Source organism: Rhizophagus irregularis, chromosome 9 (genome assembly GCF_026210795.1).
Source record: "Rhizophagus irregularis chromosome 9, complete sequence".
In the NCBI taxonomy this organism is placed as follows: Eukaryota; Fungi; Glomeromycota; class Glomeromycetes; order Glomerales; family Glomeraceae; genus Rhizophagus; species Rhizophagus irregularis.
The window spans coordinates 825,272-844,727 of record NC_089437.1 but is presented as its reverse complement, the minus strand read 5'-3'; the positions used below and the strand labels follow the sequence as shown (position 1 = coordinate 844,727).

The window sequence follows — 19,456 nt, the reverse complement described above, 5'->3', positions numbered from 1 at the left end:
ATCCGAAAGCCAAGGAAAAATATTAAGGAGGCCACTATACAGTCGCCACTGGTTATAACGAACCTGTTTGTACCGAAAACTTGTTATAGTGAACTAAGTTTTACAGAACCAATTTTTTTATAATAAACTACATTGGATATAACGAAATCACATAATAAATTGCTATATACCGCATCCGAACTCATTATAGCTAGCCCAAATATATTAGCTGCATATTTAGTATACCGAACTGTCACGTGACTTATATGGGCTAATATAAAAGATGATCGCATCACCATTACGCGTAAATACTTTTTCCAATTTCCGTTAGTCTGAATCGGATAAATTTCTTCAAAAGTTCCGATAATGCTGACAAAGAGAAAAAGAGTTAGTCTTTCTGCTAAACAAAAGCGCGAAATCTGTGAAATGAAAGAGAAAGACCCAACACTCCAAAATGTAGAACTTGCGCAAAAATATAATGTTGGGAAGTCTACAATTACTGACATTTTAAGAGAAAGTGACCGTTGGCTTACAATTACAGAAAGCCAAGAGAATACTAAAAAATTTCACGGACCAAAATGGCCACAACTGGAAGGTGCACTTGGTTTATGGGTTGACAACGCACTTAATACTAAACAAGATATTGATGGTAATATCTTGAAGGTAAAGGCAAGCTATTTTGCCGAACAGTTTTCAATAGAAGATTTTCATCATTCAGAGGGTTGGTTAGGTGGCTTTAAAAAATGGCATGGTTTGCGTCAATTTAAAAAGCAAGGTGAAGCTGAAAGTGCTCCTTCAGCTGAATCGATAGAAAGAGATCGTTTTGCTTTACAACAGCTCCTTGCACCTTACAACCCTGAAGACATTTGGAATGGTGATGAAACTGGCCTATTCTGGAAGATGGAACCTTCTAGAGTTTTGGCACGTAATTCTCTATCAGGGCATAAAAAAGAGAAATCCCGTGTTACAATATTTTGTGCAACAAATGCAACCGGCAGTGAGAAAATGACGCTAACATTTATTCACAAATACAAAACTCCTCGTGTTATGAAAAACATTAATTATAAAAACCTTCCAGTTTATTACTTTTGGAATAAAAAAGCATGGATGCAAGTTAGCATTTTTAATGAAGTTCTTCTTAAACTCAATGAAATAATGAGACGAAAAAGACAAAAAATAATTTTTTTAATTGACAATGCACCAGTACATCTTATTTTAGATGAAACTCGAGAAAAGTTGGATAGTATAGATGTGAAATTTCTTCCACCAAATACTACCACTAAACTTCAGCCTTGTGATGCGGGGATCATTCATTCATCTAAGTGTCATTACAAACGCCTTTTCATTCAGAATAGGATTGATGCATATGATGATGTGCAGGACGGTATTGTGGAAGAACTTGCAGATTATACCATTTATGATGCTCTACAGAATGCGGCTGAAGCATGGTCAATAGTATCTTCTCAAACGATTTCAAACTGTTGGAAGAAAACGGGTATTCTTCCACCAAGTATTAACGAAACTGGAGAATTTCCTGATAATGATTCAGCATTTTCTGATGATAGGTATGCAAAATTATATAATATAATTTTTTTAAAATTAACATTAACTTCTATTTTTCTTAGTTTTGATATGGATATTGATGAACTTGAAGCGTTAATTTCCCAGCTTCCAAATAGTGATCTTAATGCGTATGAATACCTTCATGTTGAGGATGAGATGCCGGAAGGTGGGCTTACAGATTTTGAAATAGTTGATACTATACGAAATGCAGATAAGGAAGAGGAAGATATGATGGATGAGACTGAATTTACACCTATATCGGAAAAAGTGAGTCCAACAGATGCAGAAAAGGCTATAGATAAAACTATAAAATTTTTGTATGAACAGGGACTGGAATTTGGTGATGTAAATGAAGAGTTAAAGGTTTTAAGAAAATTACATAAAAAAGTAAAACTTTTAGTTGTAAATAATCTTAAACAGCTTGATCTTCATTACTTCCAATATAATAATAATAATGTTTAAATAGCTGGTTAATAATTATAGTCGTTAATAAAATAATATTGTAGTACATCGCGCATTTTATTAACTTTAATTTAAATATAATGGTCATGTGCAGCTAAAACTATTGGATAAAATTTATATACCGAACAGTTCGGTATATAACATAAATATTATATATCGAATTCGTTATATACCGAACCAAATCTCTTGGAACGGCTGGTTCGTTATATCCAGTGGCGACTGTATATGGTAAGTATGAAGGGATGGTGCGCGCTGCAGGGTTTACGACCGGGTGGTATCCGCCCAGTTGCATCTAAGGTTACAGCCTGAACGGAATTTTTACTTAGTTATTTTTTGTAACTAATCTTAGTTTTTTGATATAGGGCATGCTCAAGATGTGATAAATGACCGCATTTATCGAAATTTTATATTTGGGCTAATAAATTGCATAATAGAATTAAATAAATAACTTTTAAAAGATCTATTAAATAAAGAAAAGCCCATAAATGAATCTTAAAACATAACAAATATATTTCCTTAACTACATTTTTTTGTATAGTTCGAAATGATAAAAAATTCTTTTGAGAAAATCCAACACTTAGTTCAGGACGCAAATTTTTAGGACAGAAGGTAAAATTTTTTAGAGAATAGTAGTATTTGATTATATGAATGAAAGAATCCATGACTAAGAATCCATGACTAACTAACTACTTAACAAATGCTATGACCATTGCCAGTGAAGCACTTCCAATAATAACACTTCACCGGCGCCAAAAAACTATACTATAGTAAATTACCGAAAAAAGGGAGAATCATTTGATCAGGCAAACTCTTTGATGAAAATTAATCATACAACTGATAACTTTTTGCGCCAGATATTTTATTTTCGATTAAAGATATTAAGTTTAATACACAATCACTCAAATAATTCAAAATGGGAAGCGATCAAATTCATTTGAATGGCTTTAAATAATAAAATTACTCAGCTAGATGATTACCGACTAGAGAAGGATGAAAATAGGTTTAAGGGCGCAGAAGATGATATAAATGTGCTATTTAAGAAGTCAGCTACAAATCCTTAAGCTATTTTCAGAAGTCAATAAAAAATGCCTCATCACAATAAGCTTCGGAATTATATTCCATCTGAGTCTATTCAGCCAAGTCCAGTTCTAGTTCTTCTGACCAATGCATGTTACGCTTGTTCATCTTAAGAAGAAATCGAGAAGGAAGTTCATGTGAAGAAATCTAAATGTCCTCTGGATTAATTGAATTGAATAACCAGGCAGTATGAGTAAAAAATAGAGGCGTAAGACCGCAAGTAAGTTTACTACTAATCCCATGCAGTATTCTACTTAACCGAATATAAAGGAGGATTGTGTAGTAGGTATGGGTGATTATCCTATGCGGACGGATATTTAGATGCGAACTTAATTAAGCTTAAAGTAGATATCTGTTGCACAAATTTATTTTTTTATTAAACGAGTTTATTAATTACTAATGCTGAACGGACAGTGAATCTCTTATATAAACTAGAGATGCGTCAATCGTGCCATACCTAGGGCAACCACCGACATAATGCGTATGCGTGTGTATTATTATATTATGGATTAGATTTAGATTCAATCATAAAAATTATTTATTTAATTAAATATTTATAAAAATTTTGTTAATAGGTTAATTATATAAAATGGAGCAGCCGATTAATTTTTTATTTAATTATAAATATGTAAATAAAAAAAAATAAAAAAGAAAACTCATTCAACCTATTAACAAAGTCGTACGCGGCAAGTCGCAAATCTAAATAAAATAATTTATTAGCTAATTAAAAAAAATTTTTAATCTACACTTGTATCGCCGTTTTCAATTTAGTGCGAAGCGTAACACCCCCTAAAAATAATCAATTTTTAAAAATTTTGAATACCCGTGATTTTTTTAAATAATCAGCTAGAAAAGGGTTGATTACCTATGATTACCGGGGGAAATCATGGAAAATTCCCAATTATTTGAGTAGTTTACTTGTAAAAAACTGTTATTGTTACACAAAGTTAAAAAACTTGCTTATAAGTAAACTACTCGAAAAATTGAGATATTTCTATAATTTTCACTGGTATTCACAGGTTATCAACTATTTTCTAAATGATTTTTAGAAATATCATGGGTATTCACAAAATTTTGATAATCATATTTTTAAAGGAGTGCTAGCTGTGATCGCACTAAATTGAAAACAGCAATAATTACTATGTCGGACAAAATCCCATTTTCCCGTCCAAATATTTTGTTGCTTGTCTTTTTTTTAAATCGTCTGTCGGGAAATCGTTGTGTAAATAATTATTGCCGTTCCCTTTTCGTAGTATGACACATTTGAAAAAAAAAGATTACCAGATTACTATATAATTACCATGATTACCAGGTGATTAATTGGATGATTACCATTTACCAATATGATTACCGGTAATCTTTTTTTTTTTAAATGAAATACAGAAATTTATATAATTATCGCCGTTTTTAAAATAGTGTAGTAGGACGTATATTCAAATGAAAAAAAGAGTTTACATATAACATAATATAGGAGAGTGCGTTGCTACGCACCTGCATATAAATTTTAAAGTCAAAATTAGTATTCTAAATCCTTTTCAGTCTTATAAGTAAAGTTGTAGAGCAGGTAAAAATACGCATAAAACGTGTGCTTTAAAGGTTCTATAATAAGTACATAAAAAAAGAAACGAAATTTATGAAACCACGTGATCATAAATGATCGGCAAATTAAAGGGCTCCTGCGTAAAATTATTATTTCCTTTAAAAAATACATCAAAAACAAATTAATAATTATTAATTTAACCCTAATCTAACCAATTTGGATTATAATACTCCTTTTTTTTATAACCTCCAAATAAAATTAAAAAAAAACGAAAAAACAAACTACATAAAGTCAGCATTCTCGTTATACTGTATTTTAAATGTAGGTCAGTACATTGTAATTCGTCATGCTCGTGACGATCAATAACCGCAATATATACCCAATGCAGGGGCGCGAAAATTCATAAAAGTAGGCGTGAAATGTGTTACAAGTGACAAATAATTTTTACTATGATCATTTCATAGTACTCGCCTTAATGAACATCGTAATCACACCCTTTTCCCAACACGATTTTAACCAAAAAAGTTCAATCCGGATATACATTTATCCGGATATATATCTGCGTTTAGAATAATTTGGGCCATATTTATAGTGCCGGCCAGAATTATTGTACAAGATCGTCAAATAAATTTCCGGATAATCCGGATAATTATCCGTTTATCCGGATTGACGAATTACTGAAATCAGATATCCAGAATTCCAGATTAACGGATCCGGTCTAAAAAAAAATTTTAAAAATTGATTTGCAAAGTGGTTAATAAAATCGTGCAGTTTTTTTTATTATAAAAAGATGGTGGTTGTTATGAAAAGACAAATCATTCAATTCACAAAAAAAAATAAAAATTTATAAAAATTAAAATTACTAAATAATCACTCACAAATAATTTTCTAATACAAATTATCTTCATAAAACAATTATGAACCGATTTATTTTTTCATTCGTAATTTTGTTGATTACGCTTGTCGCCTTACCTAATAGCGAAGCGTATCCTAATCCTGGTGGGTTCTGCTGCAAGACCTTCGGTGAAGAAGAACCTACCGCTGTTGCCAATACCAAATCGCAACCTACTGTTTAAATGTTCCCATCACTGGTTAAATTTTTTTACATTTTTCGATGCATTAGAATAATAATCCATATATCATAATGTAATTTACAAAATTACTTTTTTTATTTTCCAATTTATTTTATACTTGTTTGTTCAAACTAAATCAGTTATGATACATTTAATAATTGATTTTTATTTTGTCAATTTATTTCATACTTTTTTTTTCATTTACATAATTAGTTATGTACTTTTGTATTTTACAATTCAAGAAATTAGCGATTAGAATTAGATAAAAACCAAATCATGTACGATATAGTTAATTAATCCCCATTATCGAAACTTAGTTTATGCGTAAAGAGCGTAAAATGTTTAATACTTATATACTAATAACGATATAAAAAAATAAAAATAAAATTAAATATTTTTTTTATTTTTCTGACAACTAAAGTATGTATCAATTGCGTCATGTTCATTTGCTAATTTTTTCACTCAATTCGAAATAATTCGTTAAACACGAAAGTCAATGATTAAAAAAAAACGAAAAAAAAATGTAGTACCAAGTGTACAGTACCAGGGACCCCCCAACAATCCTGACAACCATAATATCGACAGTCTACAATCAAGTACAGTTCTAGGTACCGATTATAGGAGAGGTAACTCCAATTTTGTTTAATGGCAACCTCAAATAAAAAAAAGGTTTCATGTCAATTTAATAAAAAAAATTACTATATTGAATTATAAATAATTACTTGATTGTCTGAGCAGGAGTTCTATTAATTTCCTTTGAAATGGAGATAATTTCTAAAATTTCCCGATTTTTTCATTTTTCGCAGTATCCGCAACTATTTAATCGCGACATCCTGATTTTGGATGATCGGAAAGTGTTTCTTTCGTATATTTTCCCGAAAGAAACCTATTTTATAAAATATTATTATATTGCAATGTATAGGTTAGGTATAAATGATCACTGACAATTACCCTCTGCAATGATACGTACCATCACATTTTTGATCATGTGATCTGATCTAAAAACAAAAGATCGTTCGTCGGACACCAACCCAACAATCCACCGATCACATCACCATACCAATATAAGAGTTTGGGTCTGGTGATCGGTACTATACAGGTCGCTTTTGCTAGGGCATACTAATGCACCCAAGTAAATCACATAAATTAAAACTTTATAATAAGCCAATAAAAAAATGGAGGGTATAGAAATTTAGTTTATTGGTTGTTAAAATATATTAATGCAAAAATAGTTTTTAGCTTAGTAAATTTAAAATATTTTATTATTCGATTTAAAACATAAATCATAAACTAATCGTCACTTCTCTTTAAAATTTGAAATACTTCATAATCTTCAATTGAAAAGACACCTTCCGTATCTATTATTTCTTTTTCATAACTTTCTTGTTGGCACAAACAATAATCATATTCTTTTGAATTATTTTCTGGTAGCACACGTATATCAATATCACTTTCACCAAATGTAGGACCAAATCTATTATGATAAAATAACGCATAGCTTGCATCATTTACACGGCTTAAAATTGATTCTTTAAAATTATCCTTATTTTTAAAAGAAAATATAAAACTATCCTTGGTTTCGCCCCATTCACCATAATCATCATGTGATGTCTTCCATTTTAAAGGATTATATCCTCCAATAATTTCTTCGGTCTCTTTTATTTTAATAAATGTTACAGTACAAAGTTTATCATCACATAATTCATGAAACTTTTTAGGAGTAAATCCATCTCGACTTCCTCTCAATAATAATTTAAATTCATATGGTAAATATAATTCTCTTACATAAGCAAATTTGCTTTTAATATCATTATCAATCCATCTCGAAATCATAGATGCAATATTTAAATTAACGATTTTTGAATCAATAATTCCATCAATATTTCTATATCTAGGAAGTAAAATATTATCATTTGGTTCACTATTAGAATTTAAGTGTGAATTCAACAATTCCTCATATAGTTGATGTTTTAAGAGTTTTTTATATGGATGAACTTTTTGTATAAATTCATCAGAGGATAAACTGAAAAACCTAATTAAAGGTAGAAAATGTTGCAAAGTATTTTCTATCATATTGAAATCATTATCTGACCATGTTGTGGGATCCGGAAGAAGTGTAGGATTTTTTTCAAGAACCCATTTTAATACATGTTCCCAAATTTCAACTTCTCTCATTTGTAAATCATCTCTTTTAATGAGCGAAACCAAAGATTTTTCAGGAAGAGATGTAAAATCAAGTGATTCAAAAATTTTTTCAGGTGATTTAGCCATAAAATTTGTACAATATTGTTGAAGTTCTAATAAAGAGTTAGATTGAAAACTTGTTCGGTGAATAAATTCAAAATGTTTTTCTAACCACCCAGATTTATTTTCGATCAAGTATTTTTGTAAATAATCAATTAGTTCTTGAAGAAGTAGTTGAACAGCAGCAATCAGAATTTTTAAAATATCTGAAGGTTCTTGATCATTTAATGAAATGACACCACCATAAATATATCTAAATGATAATAAAATTTATATAAATACAAAATATTTAAGAATATGATATAAATTTAATATATAACTTACTTCAAAATAATTTGAAAGATTTCTGGTGAGATATTTGACAATTTTATGTGAGCCAAGGCATCATTATCATTTTTTTTGTTGGAAGATAAAGTTCGTCGTAAAAATGGAGAACGGTAATACAGGATAATCATATGTGCACGAAATATTTTTACGTTCGGATCCTCACCAACTTCAATAGTAGTATCATAATATTCATCATCTTCCAAAATTTCTATATAATTTTGACTTAGACTCGGAAAAAATTGTTTAGACATTAGAAATTGTAAAAGTAAGAGAGTAAAAATTTTTTTTTTAAAAAAATGAAAAAAATCTGTGAATTTATGATTGAATGATGATCAGCTGACCAACTTATTTCCATATTTTGCAAATTAACTTACCATATAATACACTGTCCTCCCATCATAATTGGCGTAAAAAAGTAGTCACCGTTGCTTCGCACCGTGATTAATGTTTTTTAATAAATAAAATAATAAATTATGTGCATAAAAAATATTATATAAATAAGTAGAGATATAAATAAAAAATCTGTTGATTATTTTATTGATTAAATGGATAGTCATTGTGTTTTTTTAAAAAAATATTGGTTTATATAATAAAATGATAAAAATAATTTTTTATTAGAAATATTAGAAATGAACAATATTAAAATAAGTATTATACTAATCATTTAAAAAAATTATCTATGTAATTTTCAATTTAACCAATTTTATTTTTACTAAATAAAAAAATATATGATAACTAAAAAATCATGCGAAACGTTTATTCAAATAAAAAAATCATTTATTTTTATTATATTACTTGAAAGAACAAATAATTTTAGCAAAAAAATACGGTAATTAGGAAAAATAATTATTATTAATAAGAATCGGAAAAAAAGGCACTGACCGTAACGGTGTAACACCATGATCACTGATCTAGATTCAAGTAAAAAACAAAATAAACAATAATATATTTATATGACGATAATTTAAAAAAAAATATATGGAAAAAAATAATTTTTAGTTTTAGAAAAAACAAACCCGAAAAAGGAAAGAGTGAGTCGGAAAACCTGAAAATTTGTTTTTAAAAAGAAAAAAGGTTTAAAGAATTTGAAAAAAACTGAAAAAAAAATTTTGGAAGAGGGATAAAGAGAAAAATCGGGTTAAAAAAGAAAGCGAAAAGGAAAAGAAAGAAAAAATTAAAAATTAAAAAAATTAAAAAATTTGGGGGAAAGAAAACAATAAAGTTTAAAAAAAAAGAAATTTTCAAAAAAGGAATCCGAAAAAAAACAAAAAAATATCCAAAAAAAAAATTTTTTTTTAAAAAAAATTACGGTCTAAAAAAAAAAAGATCGAAAAAAAAAATAATACAAAAAAAAACGGTCAAAAGACCAAAACAATAGGATTATTTAATTTAATAAAAAAAAAATTTTTCAGTTTAGGAAAAACAAAATTTTCGGTTTGAATCAAAAAAAGTGAAAAAAAAAAATCTGACAAAAAAAATTAATAATCAAAATAATCAAGGTAAAATTTCATTAACCGAAATTGGATTAGAATAGTTTTTGACCATAAATAGATCAGGCGGAGGCATGTCACGATTGTCACGGGTTTAATTATATGGCATATTATTTATACAAACGTCAGACAAATTTTTAAACATTAATATATTAATACCGTCAAATAAGCATAAATCTAGAAATTATTTAATCGACGAAAACCGAATTATAATAATATTTCTTTGATCATTTTTTCTTTGTTTTCGGATTTATAAAACCAATTTTGCTATGCCGAAATTAGAATTAAATCGTATAATTAAATATGAATCTAGGTAGATATAACATCTCACACATTATCTATATTTCCATTTTACTTTCAATAAGAAATGTATGAACGAATCACAATATGTAATATATTTGTAATTTATGAATCTTTATTAGCATCCGCAAAATTGTTGCAGACATTATAGTAATTTTTATAATCAAAATACAATAACTGATAAGTTGCATTTTATTTGTTTGTATGACAAGAAATTTTAAATTTTAGTTCATATTAAAATTTTTGTGAAATAATAATAGCTTTGTAAAGTATTAAAATTAAAATTATTAAGATCAATTGATAAAATCGATTTCTGCGTAAAAAAATGACAATAATAAAGTGTTGAAATTAATTAATTCCCTTGCGAATTTAAAATTGAAGAGATATTGTATTTTTTTTATTTTTAAGCTCGAATATTAGCAAATACATGTAACTTTTTTTATTTTTATGTAATCATCCGTTGATCAGTATTAATATGGGTAGCATAAGTACTTAAAATGGACAGCTTTTATTTGTATAACATTCACATTCGTAACAAGCATTTTCTTTTTTTCTTTTTTTTCTCCACTTTACCTTCGTATTTCGCAAACTTATGAATAAAAATGTCCAAACAATTTTTTTCAAAATTAAGTCAAAATTACATTGAAGTTTTAGAAGATAATGAGTATTATGATATTACTATTGAAGTTGGTGAGGATCCGAACGTAAAAATATTTCGTGCACATATGATTGTCCTATGTTATCGCTCTCCATTTTTACGACGAACTTTGGCTTCTAACAAAAAGAACAAAAAGAATAACGATGGTACCTTGGTTCATATTAAGTTTCCAAATATTTCACCAGAAATTTTTCAAATTATTTTGAAGTAAGTTATAATTTACTAATAATTTGTAAAAATTAAAACATTTATATTTAATATGTACTAATCTTTTTATTATACTGTATAGATATATTTATGGTGGTATAATTACGTTAAATGAGAAAGAACCTTTAGAGATTTTAAGAGTATTAGTCGCTGCTGATCAACTTTATCTTCAAGAAATAGTTGATTATTTACAGGAATACTTAATTAACAATGATTACGAATGGATGGAACAACATTTTGGACTTGTTTATCAAACGAGTTTTCAATCTAATTCTTTATTAGAACTTCAAAATTTCTGTACAAACTGTATGGCTAAATCTCCTCAAAAAATATTCGAGTCATTTGATTTTACTTCACTTTCTGAAAAAACTTTGATTTCACTCATTAAAAGAGATGATTTACAAATGAAAGAAATTGAAATTTGGGAACAAGTATTAAAATGGAGTCTTGTAAAAAATCCTACACTTCTTCCGGATCCTACAACTTGGTCAGATGATGATTTCAAAATGATGGAAAATACTTTGCAACATTGTTTACCTTTAATAAGATTTTTTAGCCTTTCATCTGAAGATTTCTTTCACAAGGTTCGACCTTATAAAAAACTTTTAAGGAATCAACTTTATGAAGAGTTATTGAAGTCTTATTTAGATTCTAATAGTGTACCGAATGATAATATTTCACTTCCTAGATATAGAAACATTAATGGAATTATTGATTCAAAAATCGTTAATATAAATATTGCATCTTTGATTTCAAGATGGATCGATAAAATAGACATTGAAAGTAAATTTGCTTATACAAGAGAATTATATTTACCATATAAATTTAAATTATTATTAAGAGGAAGCCGAGATGGATTTACTCCTGAAAAATTTCATGAAACATGTGATAATATTCTTAGTACTGTAACATTCATTAAAATAAAGGAAACCGAAGAAATTATTGGAGGATATAACCCTTTGAAATGGGATACATCAGATGAAGATAAATGGGGCGAAACTAAAGATAGTTTTATATTTTCTTTTAAAAATGAGGATAATTTTAAAGAATCAATTTTAAGCCGTGTAATTGATGCAAGTCATGCGTTATTTTATCATAATAGATTTGGACCTACATTTGGTGACGATGATATTGATATATTTGTATGTGAGGATGATAAAGAATATGATCATTGTAGTTGTACACAACTAAGCTATGAAAAAAGGATAAGGGATACGGATGATAACTTTTCAATAGAAGATTATGAAGTATTTCAAATTATAACAAAAAATGATTAATCATCCTTATGTTAAATCAAAGTTTAAAATATCATTGCTTTGTTTAATAAAGTTATCTTAATAAAATTGTATATATCTTTTACTTCAAAATAAATATGATGAAACTGACAGTTAAGGACCCTATAATGTGTTTAGAAATAATTTTAAGTGTTTTATTTAAATTATTTTCTTATGATAAATAAAAGATGAGTAAAAGTAACAAAAAAATTGCATTCGTAATACAACAGATAATGAAAGAAACCCTGCTGATATAATATAAAATTATCTAATATTTACTTTGTATCCATCAGAAATTATGTCATAATTTTGGGTTTTTGGCAACTTTGCAAATCAGAATCTTCATTTTATTCACTTTCGTTGAAATTAAAATCAATTGATATATTATTGTTGTTTCACAATAAATTAAGCTTTTAAAACTTTATACCACATATGAATGAATTTCAATGAATTTAGGTAGATATAAAGTATTACGCCACACGCTTCGATATAACTAAATTCTTTTTAATATGAACGTCCAAAATCTGCTATATTTTTACATATTGATAATATTGTGAAGGAGGTGGAAGAATGTGTCAATAATATAAATATGAGTGAATTAATCTAATAATATGGCAAATATACAAATTTTCGTGTGTGTTCAACCATTAATCATTCATGTGTTGTGCTGAAAAATAATTGCATCGAATTAAAGATTCATAGTCCGGAGATAAATTATGAAAATTTGAAAATTTTATAGTCACGGTGTTTCCCTGTCCATTTGCGCAAATTTTGGTTATATCTTTTTTGTTCTGGACTCAGAAGTCAACTAATGTTTAAAAATAAAATTGAATAACAATTTAGTAGTAAATTCCAATTTTTACATTATGATTTAGATAATTTAAAGCTGATTAACATTGTAAATTTAAATGCCATTCTATAAAAAGAAATATCCAGAAATTGCAGTGAGAATGTCCGGGTATGTCTAAAATGCCTGGAAAAAGCATCAAAATATGAAAGATGCGAAAGAATCTGGATATTATTCAGACACTATTTGGATAATCTTCATATTACTGATAACAGATGGATACTATCTATCAGTCAAATCCAGTCGGATAATAATTTTAAACCCCTAAATAAGTCGTCCTAACTCCTAAACACCCGTTCGATCTTATTAAATAGCACTTGGCCATAGCAGAATCACCTGGGTACGGTCGGTAATATTACCGGCTAACTGAGATCGCTTTTACTATGGCGTATTACCATGCGCACAAGTAAATCATATGAATGAATACTAAATAAACCAAACCAAATAAGTGAAGAGTATAGGAAAATTAGTAAAATATATTAATGCGAAATAGTTTTTAACTTAGTAAATTTAAAATATTTAATTATTAATTAACATTCATTTTTTTTTCTTGAAATTTAATAAAAAAAAAATCTAAAATATAAATCATAAATTATGTTCATCTCTCTTTAAAATTTGAAATACTTCAGTCTTCTATCGAAAAATCCACTGGATTTCTTATCTTTTTTTCATAACAATTCGGCATACACCAACAACAGTCATATTCATTTGAATCGTCACCTTCTGCCACAAACATATCAAAATCATTATCACCAAATGTAGGTCCAAATTTATCGTGATAGTATAACGCATAACTTGCATCATTTACATGGCTTAAAATTGATTCTCTAATATTATCCTTATTCTTTAAAAAAGATATAAAACTATCCTTGGTTTCGCCTCATTCACCATCATCAATGTCATTATGTGATGTCTTCCATTTTAAAGGATTATATCCTCCAATAATTTCTTCCGTCTCTTTTATTTTAATAAATGTTACAGTACAAAGCTTATCGTCACATAATTCATGAAATTTTTTAGGAGTAAATCCATCTCGACTTCCTCTTAATAATAATTTAAATTCATATGGTAAATATAATTCTCTTACATAAGCAAATTTGCTTTTAATATCATTATCGATCCATCTAGAAATTAATGATGCAATATTTAGATTTACAATTGTTACCGAATAATGACGGTAATTAAGGGACGAATGGCGGATGACTTATATCGTATAACTACACGAATACCAACAAAATTCTTACTCAATACTACCTATCCAAGGTACTTCCGGTATTGTTCGTTAAGAATCGTCAAGGTAAACACTATAAATACGATAAATGAAAATACGCAATGGTTATAACAACAACTGTTATATGACTGTTAGAAACAACGTGTAATATTGACCAAATATAACGATTTTATTAAACAGGTGTAAATTCGGATCTTTACAACAAAGTGATAAAAAGTGACAGAAAGGGATAGGAAATATATCTTAAAGATATTTAACGACAAAATAACTACAGAAAAATAGCTATATGGTAACTACTCTATCAAAGAGTTGGCGGAAGGTGTATTTATATCTTATTTTATCTAACCGTCATCTCTTTTTCCTGTCATCAAGGCAAAATCTAATCTATAGATGTCTATTGATGGGTTATTGATTTCGTAATATATCAATACAATTACAATACGATTATAAGCCATTTTTAATAAAGTACAAATGATAATTTTAGACGGTTAATTACTATTGAGCTAATTTCCCTACAATAACTTCTAATAAAATCTTATATATAAACAATACAAATAAAGAAAATAAATAATATAAATAAATTATCTAAATAAAATAAAATAACTATAAAAACGATATATAAGTAAATCTATCAAACAAAATCAATATCTTTAATATAGTTAACCGATATACACAAATCATATATCGGCGTAAATCGTCTCATAACACCGGAAATCGACATGTACACAAATGTACCGAATTTCATCAGATCACCATATAATATCGGAAATCACATGCGCAAAAATTCGCGTAACATCATCCCCTCTTGAAACGTGAGCTCCCGCGAACGAGAACACTATCGAATATTATCCGATATCCGACATCTCCAATGATCTACTGATATAAGGACGAAGTTGGTCGGCATGCACCCACTTTTTACGAATTTTCCCATCGATTGTTCGTAATTGATAATTTCCATTGTTACGACGATCATGCACATAATAAGGTCCATTCCACTTCGTATCCAGCTTCTTCGGTCAGAAATTCTTCAACAATACTTGTTCTCCAATAGCGTATTGTTTAGGATGAATTTGAGCATCATATCGTTGCTTTTGTTTCTCTTGACTAGTATGCACATTACTTCTAGCTTACTGACGATTGTCCTCTAAGGGTCCTATCAACATCCGAATCCTTTGGTAAAACTGTTCCTGAAAATCTTCAACTTGTTGGTCTTGTTGAACATCTGATCTGATAACAGTAGGATCACTAGGCAATTTCAATTCAATCGGCAAAGTTGCTTCCCTTCCGTAAGTAAGGTAGAAGGGTTCAAATCGGGTGGTTTGTTGTCGGATGGTTCTATATGCAAACAACGCAGAAGGCAAATATAGGTCCCAATTCGATTGATCCTCCATAGAATATTTTGCTAAAGTCTCACATAATGTTCGATTGAATCGTTCGGTCAACCCGTTAGTTTGTGGTCGATATGCGGTTGATAAGTGATGTTTAACACCTAGTCGAGTACATAACGAATCTAAAAGTTCGTTTACGAAATGTGTCCCTTGGTCAGTCAAAAGAACTTTCGGACATCCATGTCTACAAATAACGTCCTCATAAAAGAAAGAAACAACAGACGCGGCCTTGGCATCTGGTAATGCTCGAGCTTCGGGCCACTTCGTTAAGTATTCGGTTAATACAACAATATACTTATTTCCACGAGTGGTAATAGGTAACGGGCCAACAATATCCATCCCAACACGGTCGAAGGGTTGTCCGATCTTTATAGGGTGAAGAGGCTCATTTCTTAATGGTCTTTTTCGTCGTTGACATATATCACACGATTGGACATAACTTCTAATATCGTTTCCCATCTGTGGCCAAAAATATCGTAAACTAATAGCACGATAGGTTTCGGAAAACCCAAAATGTCCTGCAAGTGGATCTTCGTGAAAATTATATAACACAGTGGCCAGTTCACTTTTCTTTAATACACGTAAAGGTCGAGTAGGGCTTTCCTTATTCTTTTTATACAATAGGCCATCTATCGAAACATAATAATGGGCCTTTCGTTTAAAAGCATGGCGTTGGTCAGCATCAATATTATCAGGCAATTCTAAGGTTTCCAAATAGCGTAAAATGTTAAAATATGTGGTGAAATCCATAGGTTGGGTTGAAATCAAAAAAATAATCCAAAAATCGGCGTCGGTAATAATGGAGAATGGTAAAAAGATGATTTAGGTATATATCTAGATTCTTATCCTAGATAGGCTATCAACGTTGAGGTGCTTCCTTCTGGAGCGATGTGTAGTTTCAAAATCATACATTTGGAGCTTCATGACCCAACGGGCCAATCTTCCGATAGGGGTAGCCGTATTAAATAAATGACATAACGCTGCATGGTCAGTGACCAATTTGAATCGTTGCCCATAGATATACGCGTGGAAATGTTTTACTGCCCATATTACGGCAAGACATTCCAATTCAGTTGCCGAATAATTACTCTCTGCCTTATTACATGTACGACTAGCGTACGCAATTACACGATCATTCCCATCTTCATCCAATTGAGATAATATCGCGCCCAACCCAAAGGTCGAAGCATCCGTTAATAATACGAACTGTTTTTCAAAATCAGGAAAGATGAGGATAGGTAAGGCGATCAAGGTCTGTTTCAACTGTTCAAACGCAACTTGCTGTTCTTCACCCCAACTATATGCAACTCCTTTCTTCAATAGCTTATTTAAGGGTGTTGCAATACGAGAAAATCCAGGCACAAATCGTCGATAATAAGAAGCAAGCCCAAGAAAACCTCGTAATTGGGTGACATTCAACGGTACTGGAAAATCTTTTACTTTCTGTATCTTAGCAGGGTCGGTCCTTATCCCTTTGTTGCTAACGATATGTCCCAAGAACTCCAGCTCTTCTTTTACAAACGAGCATTTATCGGGATTTAACTTTAAGCCAGCATCTTCCAATCGATCAAAAATAACTCGAAGATGTTCCAGGTGTTGTTCAAAGGTATCCGAATAGATGATAACATTGTCTAAATATACCATTACAAATTTCCAAAGGTAACCTCGTAAGACTTCATCCATCAGACGCTGAAATGTGGCCGGAGCGTTACATAAGCCGAACGGCATTACTTTGAACTGGTAAGTGCCGAATTGAGTAATAAAAGCAGTTTTGGGTCTATCTGCGGGGTTCATCTCTACTTGCCAATATCCACTGGCTAAATTCAGGAATGTAAAACATTGAGCTTTTCCAAATGAGTCGAGCATGTCATCTATCCTGGGAAGAGGATAGGCATCTTTTATCGTAACGTTATTCAATTCTCGGTAATCAACACAAAAACGCAGCTTTCCGTTTTTCTTCCGAACTAGGACTACCGGAGCGGCCCATAGACCTGTTGATCTTTCAATTAGTCCCTCTTGTAACATACGTTGAATTTCTTCCTCAATGAAATTCCGCTCATTTTTGGACGTGCGATACCAATGTTTTCGTACTGCCTTATTGTTACCGGTATCGATGGAGTGTCAGATTAAATTAGTTCGACCTAACTCAGAAGAACTCCATGCAAAATTACCACGACGTTGAACAAGAAATCGAAGTAATGGTAATTCTAAATCAGTAGGAAGAGTTCCGACTTTCATCTTAATGGTAGTAGGGGTAGTCTCAATTCCGGATCCTACTTCTACATGATAATATTCGACTTCCTTGGATAATCGCTCATACTCCAAATGCGTCTTCTGTCCACAGTGATAGCATAACTGTCGGTCATTTTCAGCGGCAACCTTCTCCAAGACTAACTGATTATAAAGTTGATTGGTTAATGCAAATTTTCATTGTTCCTCGGAAGGTACAACTCCATCATCACATCGTCCTCTACTCAATTCTTTTAGAATGGTTGATGAGAGTCGGCATACTGATTGATAGGTTATTAAATCATCTTGGCAGAAATAACAGGCGTCTTCCGGGGAGTATAATGAATTTCGACACCAACATTTAGCTTTTGGCCCTTTCCAATCATATACCCAAGTTGCTTTCTTAGGAGGCGTCGTCTTGAACTTTTGATTCAAATGTTGAAGATGTCCCCACGTATGGAAACATTTACCAAGGTAAATCCCTTCGTTGGTTAACACAAAATCTTCACATGGATATATGGCGTCTATAACAACGTTAGCAAACTTGCAGTCTAATATTACTGAAGATTCCGGAAGTGGATCTCGCTTCCGAACTTCAGCTTTCTTTTTATTATTGCGATACTGAATACGCGTCGGACGTCTAGGTTTTTCAAACTGCATAGTGAAGAACACTCGTTCTTCAGGCTCATCGTCTTCAAACTCCTCCTCTTCTTCTTTAATGGAGTCATCATCAGTTTCCTCTTCGTCGGTATCTTCTTTTTCCGATCCATCATCGTCTTCTTTCGGTGGACTGCTTGAATCAATAAGGCCTTGTAGCTTCCTTTTCTCTTGAGGCATGAGCCGATATTCAACTGGCACTCCGATGGTCCGCTTATTCCAAGTGAGGTTCATGGTAGACGATTCGTAGTTGATGTTAGCCCTGACTTTACTTAACCAATCGTTTCCAACAATTGCAGCATAAGATTCGGCTTCAGTTACTACTACGTTAATTGGAACAGTAATATCTTGAATGGTGATGGGGAAATTCAACACTTCTCCTAACGGTCGTTTTCGTTCACCATTCACATTAATCATCATGGTGGTCGATGGCCTATCGATAGGGATCTTAAGGTCTTTTAATAATTGACATGACACAATACTTCCGGCGGCACCACTATCGATAATCAACGGGATCTCAGTTCCTTTCACCGTTGCATCACAATACAATGCAGTGGCCGTATCTTCTGTTTCCTGTTCACCGAGATTCATCTTTCGAACCGTGGGTTTTCGTATTCCTCGTATCAGTTTTGAACGACACTTCGGCGCAACTTCCAATAATTGTCCGAATGTGATACGAGCTTGTTGATTCTTGATGTCGTCTACCATCGAATAAGGTGGTACATGTAGTGATATCAAGGGCTGAAGATTCATCTTCTTTTTCTTCTTAACTACCGGAGCTTTCTTTTTCTTTGCGGCTATATTAACGGTAGTTTGTTCAATAGCTTTGGATGATGTTTCCGCCATTTCGGTAACTATCATTGGTTTAACTGTTTTTGGTATATCAATTGGAGCAGTCGGAATATCAAGA

General features: G+C 30.6%; 3 protein-coding genes across 3 annotated transcripts; 2 read left to right on the top strand and 1 right to left on the bottom strand.

Moving 5' to 3' along the window:
- Positions 1-345: 345 nt before the first annotated feature.
- Positions 346-2,004, top strand: OCT59_029214 (uncharacterized protein; the record flags this gene model as incomplete). Its single annotated transcript, XM_066142298.1, has 3 exons — positions 346-642; positions 1,330-1,544; positions 1,605-2,004. The coding sequence occupies 3 exons, from the start codon at positions 346-348 to the stop codon at positions 2,002-2,004; spliced, it is 912 nt and encodes a 303-aa protein (XP_065994559.1).
- Positions 2,005-6,984: 4,980 nt separating this feature from the next.
- On the bottom strand, positions 6,985-8,516 carry OCT59_029213 (uncharacterized protein; the record flags this gene model as incomplete). The annotated part of the gene is made up of 2 exons (XM_025317027.2): positions 6,985-8,191; positions 8,263-8,516. 2 exons carry the CDS (start codon positions 8,514-8,516, stop codon positions 6,985-6,987), a joined length of 1,461 nt encoding a protein of 486 aa, XP_025179164.2.
- A 2,141-nt stretch (positions 8,517-10,657) lies between these two features.
- On the top strand, positions 10,658-12,197 carry OCT59_029212 (uncharacterized protein; the record flags this gene model as incomplete). Its single annotated transcript, XM_066142281.1, has 2 exons — positions 10,658-10,920; positions 11,003-12,197. The coding sequence occupies 2 exons, from the start codon at positions 10,658-10,660 to the stop codon at positions 12,195-12,197; spliced, it is 1,458 nt and encodes a 485-aa protein (XP_065994558.1).
- Between the last annotated feature and the right edge of the window lie 7,259 nt (positions 12,198-19,456).